The sequence below is a fragment of the Callithrix jacchus genome, chromosome 10, assembly GCF_049354715.1.
Source record: "Callithrix jacchus isolate 240 chromosome 10, calJac240_pri, whole genome shotgun sequence".
Taxonomy (NCBI): domain Eukaryota; kingdom Metazoa; phylum Chordata; class Mammalia; order Primates; family Cebidae; genus Callithrix; species Callithrix jacchus.
This window is the reverse complement of record NC_133511.1, coordinates 53,259,498-53,277,198: the sequence shown is the minus strand read 5'-3', so window position 1 is coordinate 53,277,198 and position 17,701 is coordinate 53,259,498. Positions and strand designations below refer to the sequence as shown.

General features: G+C 41.6%; 2 protein-coding genes and 1 long non-coding RNA gene across 7 annotated transcripts in view; 1 reads left to right on the top strand and 2 right to left on the bottom strand.

Annotated features, from left to right (window-relative positions):
- TMEM135 (transmembrane protein 135) overlaps positions 1-17,701 on the top strand; it is a 343,152-nt gene that overhangs the window by 56,439 nt on the left and 269,012 nt on the right. For 3 of the 5 annotated variants that reach the window (XM_035265296.3, XM_035265295.3, XM_002754709.8), the window contains exon 1: positions 17,223-17,584. The exons of 1 other annotated variant lie outside the window; for it this stretch is intronic. In XM_035265296.3, coding sequence (XP_035121187.1) covers positions 17,444-17,584 — 141 coding nt within the window. In that variant the 5' untranslated portion in view covers positions 17,223-17,443. Of the gene's footprint in view, positions 1-9,522; positions 9,642-17,222; positions 17,585-17,701 lie in introns of those variants that run through there. One more of the 5 variants, XM_078339990.1, reaches the window with a different exon arrangement.
- LOC144578079 (uncharacterized) lies at positions 809-8,044 on the bottom strand. The gene is made up of 2 exons (XR_013523176.1): positions 7,441-8,044; positions 809-5,562 (listed from the first exon to the last, which is right to left on the bottom strand). It is a non-coding gene; the product is annotated as an uncharacterized LOC144578079 (long non-coding RNA).
- On the bottom strand, positions 8,048-17,488 carry LOC103796133 (uncharacterized). Its single transcript, XM_078339994.1, has 4 exons — positions 17,123-17,488; positions 11,897-11,967; positions 9,808-9,917; positions 8,048-8,324 (listed from the first exon to the last, which is right to left on the bottom strand). Exons 1-2 carry the CDS (start codon positions 17,471-17,473, stop codon positions 11,959-11,961), a joined length of 360 nt encoding a protein of 119 aa, XP_078196120.1. The 5' UTR covers positions 17,474-17,488; the 3' UTR covers positions 8,048-8,324; positions 9,808-9,917; positions 11,897-11,958.

The following is a 17,701-nucleotide window of genomic DNA, read 5'->3' as shown; positions in this document are numbered from 1 at the left end:
AAAATTTAAAAACATAAAAAATATTTCCCCAAATTTATATATCATTTGCGTAAACAGAATTTTAATAGCTGCATAATTGTTTATATAATATATAGCATCCTTTATTTATGCTATATATTATATATAGTTATATATTATATATATATTTATGCTATATATTATATATTTGTAAACTCTGCCTCCCAGGTTCAAGCAATTCTCCTGTCTCAGCCTCCTGAGTAGCTGGGACTACAGGTGCCTGCCACTACAGCTGGCTAATTTTTGTATTTCCAGAACACAGCATGATTTATTACTGCATGGCTTATTACTGTCTGCATGGTATTTTCTCCCCCAGCTGAATCTTAACTCCAATCCTGCCATATTTCTTGCTCTCTCTCTTTTTTTTTTTTGAGACAGAGTCTGGCTCTGTCGCCCAGGCTGGAGTAAATATTTGTAAACCATATATTTGATAAGGGGTTAATGCAGTGGCACCATCTCGACTCACTGCAACCTCCGCTTGCCTCAACCTCCTGAGTAGCTGTGACTACAGGTGCCTGCCACTATGCCTGGCTAATTTTTATATTTATAGTAGAGACAGGGTTTCACCATATTGGTCAGGCTGGTCTCGAACTCCTGACCTCAGGTGATCCGCCTGCCCCGGCCTCCCAAAGTGCTGGGATTACAGGCATAAGCCACCATGCCTGGCTGAATCTGCTGTAATTTTTGAAAGTAGGTGTGGCGCTGAGATTATGCCATGGCACTCCAGCCTGGGTGACAGAGCAAAACTCCGTTCCCCCCCCCAAAAAAATGAAAAGTAAATTATTATTGCTTTTTTTTCCAAGCCAAACTGCTTTATTAAAGATACTTTACATAAACCATCATGGTATTTCAGGCAGGACATGGGCAGACAGTCGTTAACAGTATACAACACCTTTCAAACTCCGTTATTCGCTGGACTACCAATAATCAGAAAGCCACCATAAAACCCAACTCAGTTTTCATCTGATGCTCTGAACAGGGAAAGTTTAGAGTGAGGGTTGACATTTCACATTTAGCATGTTGTTTAAGAACTTTCACAAGCCAACCCTGACTTTCAGGAAGTGAAATGAAAATGGCAGAATTTATCTGAAGATCCACTATCTAGAAATGGAACCACTGCTCTTTTGACAGGTGCCATCTCAGTGGGATCACTGGAAAGTCCAGAGTGCCTGACGGGTCAGGTCCCAACAGATGTTTGGGCTTAAGGGTGGTAAGTCTGTGCTGAAAGATGGAAAGGGAGAAGAGGACATAAAAACAAGTTTGTTTTTCCATACCACAAGCCTTTTGTGTGCCAAGGTGGTCATGTGTGTCAAAGCCAGGGAATCTCTCCTCCTGAGAGCCAAGAGGAAGTCTCTCAAAACTAGAAGGGAAAAGTGTTTTTCCCACATCCATCTAGCTTTGGAGACATTATGTTAGTGAAATATGCCCCTTCCCCTAAAAACAACAATGAAGTGTTCTGTGTGCTAACCACATAGCTTAAAAAAAAAGTAAAACAAAATTCTGCATTTTTATAGCCCCACTCTGGTTCTGTCCCGTTTTGAAGATGAGGTCTGTAAAGGATTTTAGCTGATGAGTGTTATTGTATTTTATAAATACAAAATGTAGAATACTACTGCAATATTTGGGCAAGAGAAAATGATGGCTGAAATAAAGGTTCTGGCAGTGAGGACATAGAAGATAAGTTAGATTTGAGAGGTGTTTAGGAGTAGAATAAATAAAATGAGTGCATATTGATGGGAGTGGAGTGTGGAGCAGTGTGGTGAGAGAGAGGGAGAAGTTACAGATAACATCAGTTTACTTGGATGAATGTGGAAATAGTAATACCACTAACAGAAAACTGACTATGAATTAGGAGCTGGTTTGGGGTGGGAGAGGATATATTTTACTTTATATATCCCAGGTTTGAGGTTCCCAAGAGAAATCCAGGTGGAGATGTGAAGTAAGATGTCAAAAATACAGGTCTGGAGATTAACATAGAAGAATAAATATACATTTAAGAGTGGCTGGAATATGAATAACAATTGAAGTCAAGGTAGCAGTGTGCCAGGTGGAAAGGAAATACAGGTGAATAATTAAATCTGGGAGTAATAATACATAAGGTCTGGCTAACAGAAGAAGATGCCAAGTAAGAAAACAGAGAAGGGAGACATTGTGACTCATCAGGGAAATGAAGAGAATGGATTGCCATGGAAACAAAAAGGAGAGAATTCCAAAAAGAAGAGAGTTTTTAGTAATATCATATACCCCAAAGAAAGCAGTGGAAACAATGAAAAGTATTCATTGACCTTGGCAATAAGAAAGTCATTGAAGACCTTTAAAACAACATCAAAGTACACAAGCAACAAAAGCAAACAAAATGAGTTGGACTATAAACTAAGCATCTGCACAAGCAATGGAAACAATCAATGCAATGAAAAGGCAACCTATGGAATGGGAGAAAATATTTGTAAACCATATATCTGATAAGGGGTTAATATACAGAATACAGTTGTATAAGGAATTCATACAACTCAGTAGCCCCCCCCCGACAAAAATCCAATTAAAAAATGAACAAAGGGCCTCAGGAAACACTTTCCCAAAGCAGACCTACAGATGACCCACAGGTACATGAAAAGGTGCTTACATCACTAATCATCAGGGAATTGCAAATCAAAACCGCCATGAGATATAATCTAACACCACTTAGAAGGGCTATCATCAAAAAAACAAAATATATCGAGTGTCGGTAAGGATGCAGAGAAAAGGGAACCCTTCTCCACTCTTGGTGGAAATGTAAATTGGTATAGCCATTATGGAAAACATTGTGGAGGTTCCTCAAAAAATTAAAAACAGAACTACCACATGACCCAACAATCTCACTCCTGGGTATAGATGAAAGGAAATGAAATCAACATCTCAAAGAGAATCTGCATGCCCATGTTCACTCTAACATGATTCACAGTAGCCACAACATGGAAACAACCTGTCTATTGATAGATGAATGGGTAAAGAAACTGTGTTATGTATAGACAAACGGAATATTATTGAGCCTTCAATAGAAGGACATACAATAATTTGTAACATAAACGAATCTTGAATGCATTGTGCTAAGTAAAGTGAACCAGATAGACAAAGCCAAGTATTGTACTATCTCACTTACACATAGAATCTAAAAAAGCTGAACCCATAGAAACAAAGAGCAGAATGGTGGTCGCTAGGGGCTGGTGGCAGGGGAAATGGGGAAATGTTGGTCAAAGGGAACAAACTTTCAGATATAAGATGAATAAGTTCTGTGGACGTAACATACAGCCTAGTGACTGTAGTTGCCATGTAATACTACAACACTTGAAATTGTTGAGAGATCTTAAATGTTCTTACTCACCATCCAGCCCCCTGAACACACAGAGACGTGGAAGGTTCATGAGGTGAAGTGATAGGTGTGTTAACTTGATGTGTTAATCATTTCACAATATACATATATCAAATTGTCACATTTATACTTTATAAAATTTTGTCAGTTATACCTCAAAAAAGCTATAAAACTTTAAAAAAAAAGGAACTGTGAGGAGATGGATATATTAATTTGGTTGACTGTAGTAATCATTTCACTATGTATATGTATATTGAAGTATGTTATATCCCTTAAGTATATACAAAAAAAAGAACCATTTAACATGAGAAAAAAAAACCATTGAAGTGTGTAGGGTGTGGGTACTGGATGGCAGTAGATTCAAGTGTGAACACGGGGAAGGTGTAAGAGGATGCAGAGTGAGGCTGGGTGGGGTGGCTCACACCTGTAATCCCAACACTTTGAGAGGCCGAGGCAGATGGATCACTTGAGGTCAGGGATTTGAGACCAGCCTAGCCAACATGGCAAAATCCCATCTCAACTGAAAATTACAAAAAATTAACTGAGCATAATGGCGTGCGCCTTTAGTCCCAGCTGCTCAGGAGGCTGAGGCAGGAGAATTGCTTGAACCTGGAAGGCAGAGGTTGCAGTGAGCTGAGATCATGCCATTGCACTTCAGCTTGGGTAACAGAATAAGACTCCATCTCAAAAAATAATAACAATAAAAGGATGCAGAGTGGAGTTTGGTGTTGAAGGAAATAATGAATAGTGATAGCTAACATTTGCTAAGAGCTTATTTTGTGTCAGGCTTAGTGTCTGACATATAATATCTCATCTAATTTTATGATCCATATATAATTGTCCCTTTTTATATGTGAAAAACACACTTGGAACTTAAGTGAGTTGCTAAAGATCACAAAACAAATAGGTTGCAAATATGACTCAAACCTAGTGTTGACTCAAACCCAGACCGAAGATCTTGACAGACACACAGGGGCCAGAGAAGGTAGGGCTGGGAGTTTTCCTCTTTATATGGTTATACAATTATAAAAGGAAAGCTTTTTTTTTTTGAGGCGGAGTTTCGCTCTTGTTACCCAGGCTGGAGTGCAATGGCGCGATCTCGGCTCACCGCAACCTCCGCCTCCTGGGTTCCGGCAATTCTCCTGCCTCAGCCTCCTGAGTTGCTGGGACACCACCGTGCCCAGCTAATTTTTTGTATTTTTAGTAGAGATGGGTCATCCATGTTGACCAGGATGGTCTCGATCTCTTGACCTCGTGATCCACCCGCCTTGGCCTCCCAAAGTGCTGGAATTACAGGTGTGAGCCACCGCGCCCAGCCATAAGGAAAGCTTCTTAATGAAATGATAGATTTAGTGTTTTATTTTTTCTTTTTAGATGGAGTCTTGCTTGCTCAGCTGGCCAGGCTGGAGTGTAGTGGTGTGATCTTGGCTCACTGCAACCTCTGCCTCCTGGCTTCAAGTGATTCTTCTGCCTCAGCCTCCCGGGTAGCTGGGACTACAGGTGCTTTCCACCACATCTGGCTAAATTTTCTATTTTTAGTAGAAACGGGGTTTCACCATATTGACCAGGCTGGTCTCAAACTCCTGACCTTGTGATCTGTCCACTTTGGCCTCCCAAAGTCCTGGGATTACAGGCGAGAGCCACAGCACCAGAAGCTATTTTTTAAAAAATAAAATATATTTTCTGCTACTCCAGCTACCTCATTACACAAATAATAATAGTTATTTAATCAGCAGATGTGGTACTAATAATTTACATGCAATATTTTATCTCTGTTGCAGAAGAATTGAGTCTAATAGTGGAGCTACCAAATACAGAAATCATAGTACAAGGTGGAATGTGAAAAAAATCACGAGTGAGGTAAATGCAAAGCACCAAGGGAGCTCAGAGGAGTCGGGGGGATTATTTCCACCAGAGAAACTCATTCAGTCAACACTCAAAAAATAATTTTCATGTGCCTATTACATCTTGGTCTCAAGAATCTCACATTCCGTTGAGAAAAGGACGAGGAAACAGATCATCTCAATAGTGAGATGTCATTTGATAACTGCAATCAAGCCATCAAGGCAGGCTCCTTGGAAGAGGCAGTACATGAACTATAGGTACTGAAGGTTTGGGGCTTCTCAGTAGAACAGGATGGGGACCCCTGATATCTCAAGGGTTGCACCTGGATCTCATTACACCAGCTCCAACCTCTAGAAGAGAGAGAGAAATGAGGAGTTGTTAACTTCACCATTCATTTCTCCTCTGAGGTCATAATTTTGAAGTCTTTAATGGTAAGCAGTCCTTCCCCTCTGTGCAACTGGCTTTTCTCCCACTGCAGATTGCACTGCACTTTGCTTAAGTCCATTCAGTTTGTGACCTTCTCTCCAATTTACCAATTCTGATTCACATGCTCCATCTTTCTCCCACAGAGAAGAAACAGCTGGCTTTTGGACTTCCAAACCTCCTCCATAATATGATTGTGTGAATTAAAATGTTCACATGATATCAACCATGCAGTTACTCCAAAGTTTATTTTGGAAAATATTACATTTGGAAAATGGGAAGCATTCCAGAGCATTCCCTTACCTTGAAATATCAGTAGACACAAGGGTATTTTGAGATCATTTCTTGCATAAAAGTTAGCAAATAATCTGTACAATTAGACATGTAAAATTGCCTTAAATAACATTAGTTAAGGACTCTGGGGCTTAAAATTTTCTATAGAGTATTTGTTGAGAAATTTGGGACAAAAGGCTGTAATTTTTATCTCACTGAAGCAAACTTTCAAAATGCCTTTGAGTTAACTCCCAGTTGGCTTTTATTGCACATTTCACTTTCAATCACTGATGATTAGACCTAACTCAGTTACATATTTCCCAAAATCTTACGTGCTTCAAACTCTCTCCCTCTGGCTATAAGAGGCAAAAAGAGTCTGGTTCCTAGGGAGAACTGCATCTCAACCCTAACAGCCCCGGCATCCAAGGGCCCACGGGGCCTATACAGTTCTCCTCTACTTTCCTCTTCCATTCTTTTCTTTTCAGATTGGTTTTAGAGTGCTAAGGCCACAAAAGGAGGGGTTCTACAAGGTCACATGTCCTAGGGAGATCTTATTGATGCACCTCTTTCTTTAATGCATCTCAATTCCCAGTGCCTCTGGTGTGTTTGCAGTGGATACAATACAAATGAGATTGGAGGGCCTTGAGAAAAAAAGACCTAGAATGATAAACAGGTTACAGTCCTTGTGTCTTTATTCTGGCTTTGAAATTTGAAAAGGCCTGAAACTCAGTGTTGTCTATTATCTCATTTATGAAAAGAAAACCCAATGTGTGTGTGTGTGTGTGTGTGTGTGTGTGTGTGTATAAATGTATAAAGAAAATGGTTACCTCTGGGAAAGAAAGTGTAATTAGACAAAAGTAAAGGCAGACTGTTAAATGTAGATAGATATACTTTTTTTTTTTTTGAGACGGAGTTTCGCTCTTGTTACCCAGGCTGGAGTGCAATGGCGCAATCTCGGCTCACCGCAAACTCCGCCTCCTGGGTTCAGGCAATTCTCCTGCCTCAGCTTCCTGAGTAGCTGGAATTACAGGCATACGCCACCGTGCCCAGCTAATTTTTTTGTATTTTTAGTGGAGACGGGGTTTCACCATGTTGACCAGGATGGTCTCGATCTCTCGTGATCCACCCGCCTTGGCCTCCCAAAGTGCTGGCATTACAGGCTTGAGCCACCGCGCCTGGCCTGAACATCAAAATGAATAATGATAATAATGGAATTATAACCCACTGGATAAAATAGGAATACTTTTGTATACACTAATGTTAATAAGTGAATCAATTGAAATTTGATGAAGAACAGGGTAGTTACATAGTCTTAAGTATCTTCCCTGTAAAAAGCTTATTAATTATAGAGAGAAAAAAAATGACTCTGTACAAGACAGCAAATACCATTGTAATCAAATGATCAAAGTGCCCATTACCAGTAATGGGATGAATCAACACCATCCGAGAGGATGCAATGAGAAGACATGGCATCACTTCTATGTTACTCCTTTCAGAAATGCATAACAGAATCCCATCATGAGGAAACTTACCAAATTAAGGGTCGTTCTAAAAATGGCATGTAGCTGGGCGTGGTGGCTCATGCCTGTAATCACAGCACTTTGGGAGTCCGAGGCGGGCTGATCACCTGAGGTCAGGAGTTCGAGACCAGCTGGGCCACCATGGTGAAACCCTGTCTCTACTAAAAATACAAGGGAAAAAAAAAAGCCTGGCATGGTGGCGGGCTCCTGTAATCCCAGCTGCTCCAGAGGTTGAGGCAGGAGAATTGTTTGAACCTGGGGGTCGGAGGTTGCAGTGAGCTGAGATTGTGCCATTGCACTCCAGCCTGGTGACTCCATCTAAAAAAGAAAAAAAAAAGGCATGTAATTTTAAAAGGTCAAGGTCATGAAAATCAAGGAAAGACTAGAGAACTGGTTTCAGAGTAAAGGAGACTAAAGAGACATGATACAAATACAACACATGAATCTACTCTCTTTTTACTTTGAAGAACATGGAGGGAACAATCTGCAAAACTTAAATGGATTAAAGAGTAATGAAGTGTCGATGTTAATTTTCCTGAGTTTGATGGGTTTTCTTTTGTTATATAAGGGAATGAATGATCTTGTTTTTAGGAAATGCTAAATATTCAAGAGGGCTAGGGCATCACATCAACAACTAACAAATGGTTCAGAAAAGAAGGTACCTGTATTCTTCTTGCAGCTTTTCTGTAGCTTTGAGATTTGTTTTAATCAGGTCCAAAACATCTGTTGGCTTTTAAAGTTTCTCAGGTGATTCCAATGTCCAGGTTTGGAAAGTACTGAGTTAAACAGTGGAAATGGATTCTTACTCATTAACTTGGGTTTTTTCTTCTCATTTGAACTCCATCATATGAGGGTGCTTGGAAAAATTTAGATTCTTAGGGCTGACCTGAAATCCACTGAATTATAATATTCAGAAGTAAAGCATGGAGAGAGAGAGAGAGAGAGAGAGAGAGAGAGAGAGAGAGAGAGATATTTGTGTGTGTGTATATAATATTACATCTATAAATATATATAATATATATTTAAAATATTTATATTTACATATATTTATACATATAAATCTATATGTAAATATATATATATATTTTTTTTGAGATGGAGTCTCACTTTGTCACCCAGGCTAGAGTGCAGTGGCATGATTTCGGCTCACTGCAGCTTCTGCCTCTTGGGTTCAAGCGATTCTCCTGCTTCAGCCTCCTTAGTAGCTGGGAGTACAGGTGCACACCACTGAAAGCATGGATATTTTTATTTATAATAAGTAGCTCTTAAAATCAGAAAAGTTTGGGAGATAGTAATTCATCAAGAAGGTCACTGAATATTTTGTCCAAGGCAGCAAGAAGGGTTTGGTGATTAGAATCAAAATAGTGAATTATATCTGTGCACTGAGGAAGGAGAGATGACTAGAGCAGAGTCAGAGGACAAATACGGCATTCTCTTCCAACAACCCCTTCATAGCTGGTCTGCTGAATTTTTACTCATGTCCTTGGCAGCTCTGTGGAATGTAAACCAAGGGGTAAAACTGATCATTTTAAGGTCATTTCAGTTGTTACTATCTACTCAGGAATAAACAATGGCTAATTTTCTTGGTTTTTTTTTTTTTTTTTTTTTTGAGATGGAGTCTCACTCTGTTGCCAGGCTGGAGTGTGATGATGCGATCTCGGCTCACTGCAACCTCTACCTCCCATTTTCCAGCGATTCCTCTGCTTCAGCCTCTCAAGTAGCTGGGATTACAGGTGTGTGCCACCATGCCCAGCTAATTTTATATTTTTAGTAGAGATGGGTTTTGTCTTGTTGGTCAGACTGGTCTCGAACTCCTGACCTCAGATGATCCGCCTGCCTCAGCCTCCCAAACTGTTGGGATTACAGGCATGAGCCACTGTGCACCATGCCTGGTGGTTAAGTTTCTTAAACCACCAAGTCTCAATTTTTTCATCCATAAAATGATTTGTTATGTGAATTAGGGGCAAATGCTAATTAACATACGAAAACATCTAGAACAGTGTCTAATTCAATACAATGATAATTATTATTGATACTTTTATAATCATTATTGTTCTTTCTCCTCTTCTTACTTTTCTTTTTTTTTTTTTTGAGATGGAGCCTTGCTCTGTCACCCAGTGCAGTGGAGCAATCTTGGGTCACTCACTGCAACCTCTGCTTTCCACGTTCAAGAGATTCTGCTGCCTCAGCCTCCCGAGTAGGTGGGACTACAGGTATGCATGACTATGCCTGGCTAATATTTTGTAGTTTTAGTAGAGACAGGGTTTCACCATATTGGCCGGGCTGTCTCGAATTCCTGACCTTGCATGATCCACCTGCCTCAGCCTCCCAAAGCGCTAGGATTTCAGGCATGAGCCATAGCAGCTAGCCTCTTCTTACCTTCTTCTGTTGCTGTTTTCAAAACCCCTTCAAAATGCATTATCTTCTTGTGTTATCAATTCTTATCAGCTTCTAATCATCAATCACTTTATGGTAAGGATACAAAACACCTAAATAAAAATAATTTTTAAATTTAATTATACTTTCCCATTTTACAAAAAAAGTGTTATACACCATGTGTGCCTGCTGCGGTTGGTACTAGGATAGAACTTGAATTTTGTCTTTACCTGGAATGCAGAGATGATTATTGAAATGCAGGTTCCATGGAGCTCCTAGTCCAGTGGAAATGATAGATAACAAATATTGCTAAGCACATGTTCAGAGATGTCTGAAACTGCCTTTCTTTCTCATTGGTGTGTGGGAGACTGTTGGATTCCCTTATTAAGTATGGCATTTAGGCAGAAAACTTCAATTGGAAGTAAAACCCCCTGATTTCTGAGAGAAGTCAGAGGGTAGCTCCTGCCTGCCTTCCTAGCTAATTGCCTTCTATTACGATGGTGAGGGGGTACAGGACAGGGAAAGGAGACAAGTAACTAAACTTGAGGATGAGGCAGAGGGGCAGAGAATGCCAGGGAGTAAAGAGAAGGAAGCAGTGTAATTAAAAGAGGCAGTTGGGAGATGCTTGTTGGCAGGACTAAGCAGAATGGGTGAGAGTCCAGGCTCTGGAATCAAATTGCTTAGGTTCATATCCAGCTCCTTTGCCTATGATGTCTTTGACCCTAGACAGTCCTCTTGATCATGAGTGTCCCTGTTTTCTTCATCTGTTAAACGGGGGTCATAAATTATCGTCTTGATAGGGTTGTTGTGAGAATTAAATGAGATAATAGATACAGAACAGACAGAACCTGGGACCCAGTAAATGCTTAATAAATACTGGCCCACCTTATGTTGGTGGAAGATGTCTAGGGTGATGCTTGTTGTCTTGGGCATAGTTAGCCATGTAAGACTGCCTTCTGGGGGGACCTGTGTGACTCAACCACTTGGGGGACACAGACAACAAGCTGCTTGCATAGCTCTTTGCCTTCCACCTCCAAGAGAGCAGGAGAGTTGCTTGCTTTGCTTCTTGCTCTACCCACAGCAGCTAGAATAGTGTCACTCACTGTGTAGAGAGTTAGTAGATAGTCATTGAATTAATGATATATGAATGCATACTTAGAATATGTTTCAAGGCTTTATTCACCAGGAAAATTCCTACTATTTCTTCAAGGCATAATTCAAACTCTTTTGACTCCTGTGGTCTAACCCTCCAGAACCCCAAAATAGTTAGGCACTTCTGCCTCTGCCTTTATTTACTCATATATCTTACATTATCCTTCTATTTTAATTTCCATACATATCTTCCCTATTAGACAGGAGAAATCACAGAGGCATGGACTCTTTTAACCTTTGGCACAACGATGCCTTGCAAGGGACTAAACATAAGTTTTGTCTCCTCTGCTTTGGGAAGCTTTGGGCTTGGATTATTGAGACACAAAAGCTAATTCCTCTTAGGAGGTGATAGATAGGAATCTTGGAATTTGGAGTTTGAGATTCATGGCAAACTTTCTAATTCCTATTGCCGAGGGAGGACCTTTTGTGTTTAAGGGTCAGCAGAAAGCTGCTGCCAGGAGAGGTGGCCCTGGAGGCCACCTAGATCATCACTTTAGCTGAGGGCATGAAAGGGCCTTTTGTCTGTGAGATGTATGAATATAGCACTTCTGTATTTTTACAGTTGAAATGGAAAGTGGACTGGCCTCTGGTTTTTCAGTATGTGAGACTCTAACATTTCAGCCAGTTGAGTGAAGGTGGATTGATGGTGGGGATTGAAGGGGAATGGTTTTATGTTATGCAAAGGACTGAGCATTAAATGCTGCAGGCTGGGAGATCCAGCAAGGGAGATTCTCTGTTGATCATGGCATCAAAAGAATGGAGTCTCTCATGAAGACACCTCTCATCAAAATACCACTCTAGCTGTTGCAATAAACTGGGTCAGCAGCAGTGTCTGACAGTGAGCTGCTACAGGGCCTAGCTGACAGTGGAAGGCCAACTTTCAACAGTACACCACAAGGCATGCAGGAATAGTAGTGGGTGCTTGGATATGAGAACTTACCTTAACTTGAAGCAAAAGTCAAATGGACCTCTCATTTGGAATGTGTACACCCTCCAGGGTTCTCAGAAGATCTAGAAGGGAAAGGGGTCCCACGAAAGAGACAACAGTTTCCCTAGAAACCTGACCTGAGGAGACTCAAGTCATTTTTCATTTAAATAGGAAAACTGAATATGCTGTCATACTTCTACCTTGAGCATTGAGGAGTTGACACCAGTTACATGTCAGTGGATGTACTTTGGTTTCTATCATACTGCTTGGCACATGATGGGGTTCATTACAGGATTATAGTACTAAAAAATGGATAAATGGAATGTGACTATGAAATAATAAGACTTCCACAAATTCAATTGGGAAGCCATTTTTTTTTTATTCTGCAAACTCATGTTAAATAGGTTACTAAGATACAAAGACTGTGTTTATGGTATGCTCCATATACATATAGCCAGTCTACCTGGATGCACCAGACTGTGATTAAAGATGAGGTCAGATTTACCTTGTAATGTTCAAATTACTGTGGCTCAAACTTTGATCTCATCTAATGACAGAAAGTCCTGTCTTTTATGAGGTTTCTCTCCACAAGTAGGTCTTTTTACCTTCCATGTTCCACAAACCTATACTGCCCTAGCCACCCCTATGGTGGCAGATTGCTCACTGTAGCTCCACCACTGTCACCCCTCATCTCCTGCAACCCCAGGATTGATGCCACTGCAGCCATGCTGGCCTCAGGGAGATAAAGGCTTTTCTTCCCTTTTCTAGATGATACGGGGGTAGACATAGACCCTTTAATTTCCCACAGCATGATGAACACCACACTGCAAAATGCTTAGGGATATGAGAAAGGAATTATTAAACTGACAAACAAAAATGACTACTAATTCTGAATGTTCTCAGAGTCCACAAGCCAGAGCATAGGCTGCCTTGGGCTCTTAGAATGGCAGTCCCAACATTTTAGTATCAGGGACCAGTTTTGAAGAAAAAAATTTTTCCATAGATGGTAGTGGGAGATGGTTTTGGGATGAAGCCGTTCCACTTCAGATTATCAGGCATATTCTCATAAGGGTCATACAACCTAGATCCCTCTCACGCACAGTTCACAGTGGCCTCCATGCTCCTATGCTGCCGCTGATCTGACAGGTGGTGGAGCTCAGGAGGTAATGCTTACTTGCCTGCCCCTTACCTCCTGCTGTGTGGTCCAGTTCCTAACAGGCCATGACTGCTACTGATCTGTGGCCCAGGAGTTGGGGACCATGTTTAGACATGTACTTAAGGGAAAACAGATATTGAAAATTTTAGAGAGAGAAAAAATATAGGACCCATTATTTGAGTCTTCACATAAGAATGTTACTGTGGAGTGCTAACTATAGAGGTTTACCTATATAAGTGTATTTTGAAACTGCATTTTACTAATCTAACAAATGTTTGAGTGTGCCTGTATCGTAGATCCTGGGCTAGGCACTAAAAGCACTGCATTAATTTTGGAGGAAATTGCAGCTTTGGGGAATTTAATATATTTGATATGATCAATTCTCTGAATTACTTTTAATAAAAATGTGTCTCCGTTTTGTAAATGGGAAAATGGGACTATCAGTTGCAAAAGGCAAACAATAGCACTTATTTAAAAAGATTATATTGATAATATATTATTGATAATATAATATATTGATAATATAATATATTGATAATATAATATATTGATAATATAATATATTGATAATATATTATTGGTAGACACACTGCCTACTTGGACTGAAAGGAAATATGCATCTTTTAATACTACAGATTTGAATATTAAAGTTTATAATTTACATCTTAGAAACTCAATATTTTAAATAAATGACATAAGGAAAAATCTGAAGTTATGTTGCAACAAAAATTAGTAGAAAATCAGAATCATGTCTGGGCTTGGTGGCTCATGCCTCTAATCCTAGCACTTTGGGAGGCCGAGGTGGGAAGATAACCTAAGGTAGGGAGTTTGAGACCAGCCTGGCCTACATGGTGAAACCACGTCTCTACCAAAAGTACAAAAATAAGCTGGGTGTGGTGGTAGATGCCTGTAATCCCAGCTAGTTGGGAGGCTGAGGCGGAAGAATTGCTTGAGCCGGGGAGTGGAGGTTGCAGTGAGCTAAGATCGCGCCATTGCACTCCAGCCTGGGTGACAGAGCAAGACTCTGTCTCAAAAAAAAAAAAAAGAAATAGGAATTATATGTAGCTATTCTGAAAAGCTTGATTATTGAATGTTGCTGGAATCAAGAACTACTACAGTATCATATTTTGAGTGAGCCATACTTTGTCATTGTGCTTTTTTTTTTGCCTGATAAGTATTTCTACAATGACTGCATATAGAGCTAAACAAGTTTAGTGTTGTTAAATCCTCTGCATTAGATCTTTTTTTTTTTGGAAATGGAGATTCCATCTTGCTGCCCAGGCTGGAGCGCAATGGCGCGATCTCAGCTCACTGCAATCTCTGCCTCCCAGGTTCAAGTGATTCTCCTGCCTCAGTCTCCGGAGTAGCTGGGATTACAGGCGTCTGCCACCATGACTGGCTACTTTTCATATTTTTAGTAGAGATGGAGTTTCACCATATTGGCCAGGCTGGTTTTGAACTCATGACCTTGGGTGATCCACCAAGCTCGGCCTCCCAAAGTGCTGGGATTGCAGGTGTCAGCCACTGTGACCAGCCCATTTTAATTGTTTGGTAAATAAGATGCTATTTGTATAGGATTGTACATCCTAACATGATAATTTTTTGTTAATATTTGCTAGTATATTTTAATACTTAAGAATTTTTTGGTTGAAATTAATGCATTTTAATTTTTCCCATTTAAAACTAAGTTACTATTTAGCATTTTTTTGTGGAAGGATTATAGATTTTCAGGAATGGATTATTGAAGAAAAATAAGCCTGCATTGCTATTTCTATAATTTTTTGGACAAGTTTATGCTGTGGTTTTGATCCTCTTAGTTTCTGAATTGGAGATTTGAAAAAAATTGTGATTATCTTGTTCCTATTCTACCATTGCATATTGGATATGTTGAGGGGGAGGATAACTTTAACATGAGATCTGCATCTGGTACTGAGAAAATATTCTGGACTTTGGCTAGGATTCAGCAACTGCATGGGATTTTAGGTTGTCTCCCTTAAAAAAGCAAAGGTATGTCTATCTGTAGAAAGAATGATGTGCCCAGACATTTGGGTTGCCAGAGACATAGTACTATGGCAGACACTGCTAGTTGCCCCTCATCTCCTCAAATCTGTTTTTTTCTTCCCATTTTGCTCAGTAATAAAACCTCAGATGTTAGCTGGGCATTGGTCCAATTAATTAAAAAAGACTGTATTCCCCAGCCTCTCTTGCAATGAAGTATGGCCATGGGAGTAAGCTTTGTCCAAAGAATCTAAGTCCAAGTAGTTTGTATGGATCTTCTGGGAAGTTTTCTTTTCTTTTCTTTTTCTTTTGAGACAGAGTCTTGCTCTGTTGCCCAGGCTGGAGTGCAGTGGCCCAGTCTCGGCTCCTGGGTTCAAGGGATTCTCTTGCCTCAGCCTCCCAAGTAGCTGAGACTACAGGCGCCTACCACCATGCCCATCTAATTTTTGTATTTTTAGTCGAGTTGAGGTTTCACCACATTGGCAAGGCTGGGCTCAAACTCTTGACCTTGTGATCCACCCGCCTCAGCCTCCTAAAGTACTGGGATTACGAGCCACTGCAGCCCAGTCTAGAGAAGTTTTCTTAAAGAAAGAAAGTATGCCCTTCTCTTCCCCACCCATCCCCACCCCCTTTTTTTTCTGAATAACAGACGGAGTCTCTCTCTGTTGTCTAGGTTGGAGTGTAGTGGCGCGATTTTGACCAACCGCAACTTTCGCTTTCTGGGTTCAAGCGATTCTCCTGCATCAGCTCCAGAGTAGTAAGGTTAACAGGTGCATATCACCACTTTCAGCTAATTTTTGTATTTTTAGTAGAGACAGGCTTTCCCCATGTTGGCCAGGCTGGTCTCAAACCCCTGACCTCAAGGGATCCACCCGCCTCAGCCTCTCATAGTACTGGGATTACAGGTGTGAGCCACAGCACCTGGCCTCTCTTCCCTTTTTGCTGGTCTTCCTGGCTAGCATATTGATAACATGCTAGGTGACGGAATTATTTTATAAGTCAGGGTGGAAATCACAGGTAGCAGTTGGCATAGCAACCTGTCAGAAAGAGGCTGGGATCCCTAATCGTTATGGAGCCACCATTTTATCCTAGGACTGTCCTGTCTACCTTTACCTGAGAGAAAGAAACTTTTATCTTTTTGCCATTGTTGTTTTGGGCTTTTCAAATGAATATTCCTCTTTTATTTTCTTCTAACAACTACACCTATCTGATATTATCTTGTTCAGTTTTCTTATTTTCTGGCTTCTCCCTCTACAGTGCTAGTTTCATGAAAATAAATACCTTTCTGTCTCTCTTGTTTCTGTCTGTTTCCTTAGGGCAGTGCCTGGAAAATAGTAATGACTCAATAAATATTTGTAGATGAATGAATGAAGACCAGAAGATTAGCATGGAATTCTTCTAAAGGTAGTTCGTTTCTTCTTTAAGAGACTATGGAGTTTAGAATTCCAAAGAAACTGGTAGGTTGTTATATGCGAGGAAATTGACAGAGGGGTTATATGACTCAGGCAACACACGACCCTTGTCATGCTAATTGTCGGTCAATCCTAGCCAGGTGTGAGTTCTAACACACCAATGCTGCCTCTACAGTGTGTGCTATTTGGTTGAAAAGCACCTATAGAGGATGCTGTGGACAGGATTGCAACGTGGCGTAGAGTTTCAACAGAATGACCTATTGTCCTTCCCCATACGGTCGGGGTACGAACATAGCTGAGATTTTTCAAGCTTTTTCAGGTACCACATAGCTTGGAAAGCCCAGCAACTGGGGGCAGCTCAGTTGCAACTAGCAGGCAGCCCTGGCTGTTTATTACCTAGGACTCTTGGGAAGGCGAACTGGCAGTGCTAGGGAGGACGTTTCTCCCAGGCATTCCCCTGGCAACCCTCTTCCTCCACCAGGTCTCAACAAAGACATTTAATCCCTTTCTTCCTCTACCCTCTCTCCCTCCCTTCTACTTGGCTTGGTTTTGGAAGCTGAAGTACAATTTGACCCAAGCCACCTCACACTGCACTCCTGCCAGACGCCGCGCGTCCCAGAGCTGCTCTCCCTTGCGTACGGCCAGCGTTACGTGGGCGAAGCGTCCGCTCACCTCCAGGCACCGCGTTCTGAGCGACATCGCGCGCCGCCGCCGCGGGAGCGCGCTCCAGCGGAGGCCCTCTTGAGGGAGCGCGCACGCGCCGCCTCTCTCCGCCTCTCTGGTGCGCGTCCCGCCCCCTTGAACAGCGATACGCCGAGCGCTCAACATCCGAGGACTTTGGCCCAGAGTAACCCCGCTCTCGTGACCTTTCCCCTCCATTCCGCACCTCCGGCTGCAGGCGGGTACAGAGGCTGGCTGGCAGCTGGGCTCTCGCGCCCCTTTCTGCAGGGCGCAGGCTCTCCCCCTCCCGGCTCCTCCGCGCTGTTCCTCGTCATGGCGGCCCTCAGCAAGTCCATCCCTCATAACTGCTATGAGATCGGCCACACTTGGCACCCTTCCTGCCGGGTCTCCTTCCTGCAGATCACTGGGGGCGCCCTGGAGGAGTCCCTGAAGATCTATGCCCCTCTGTACTTGGTGAGACCCGTCAGCCCTCCCGCAGGGCGAGTTTAGTGTGGAGGATGGGCTGGGGGCTGCAGTTGGTGCTCCCGAGGGGCTCTGGGGGACTTGCCTTGTGTCGGGCTCTCTTTTAGA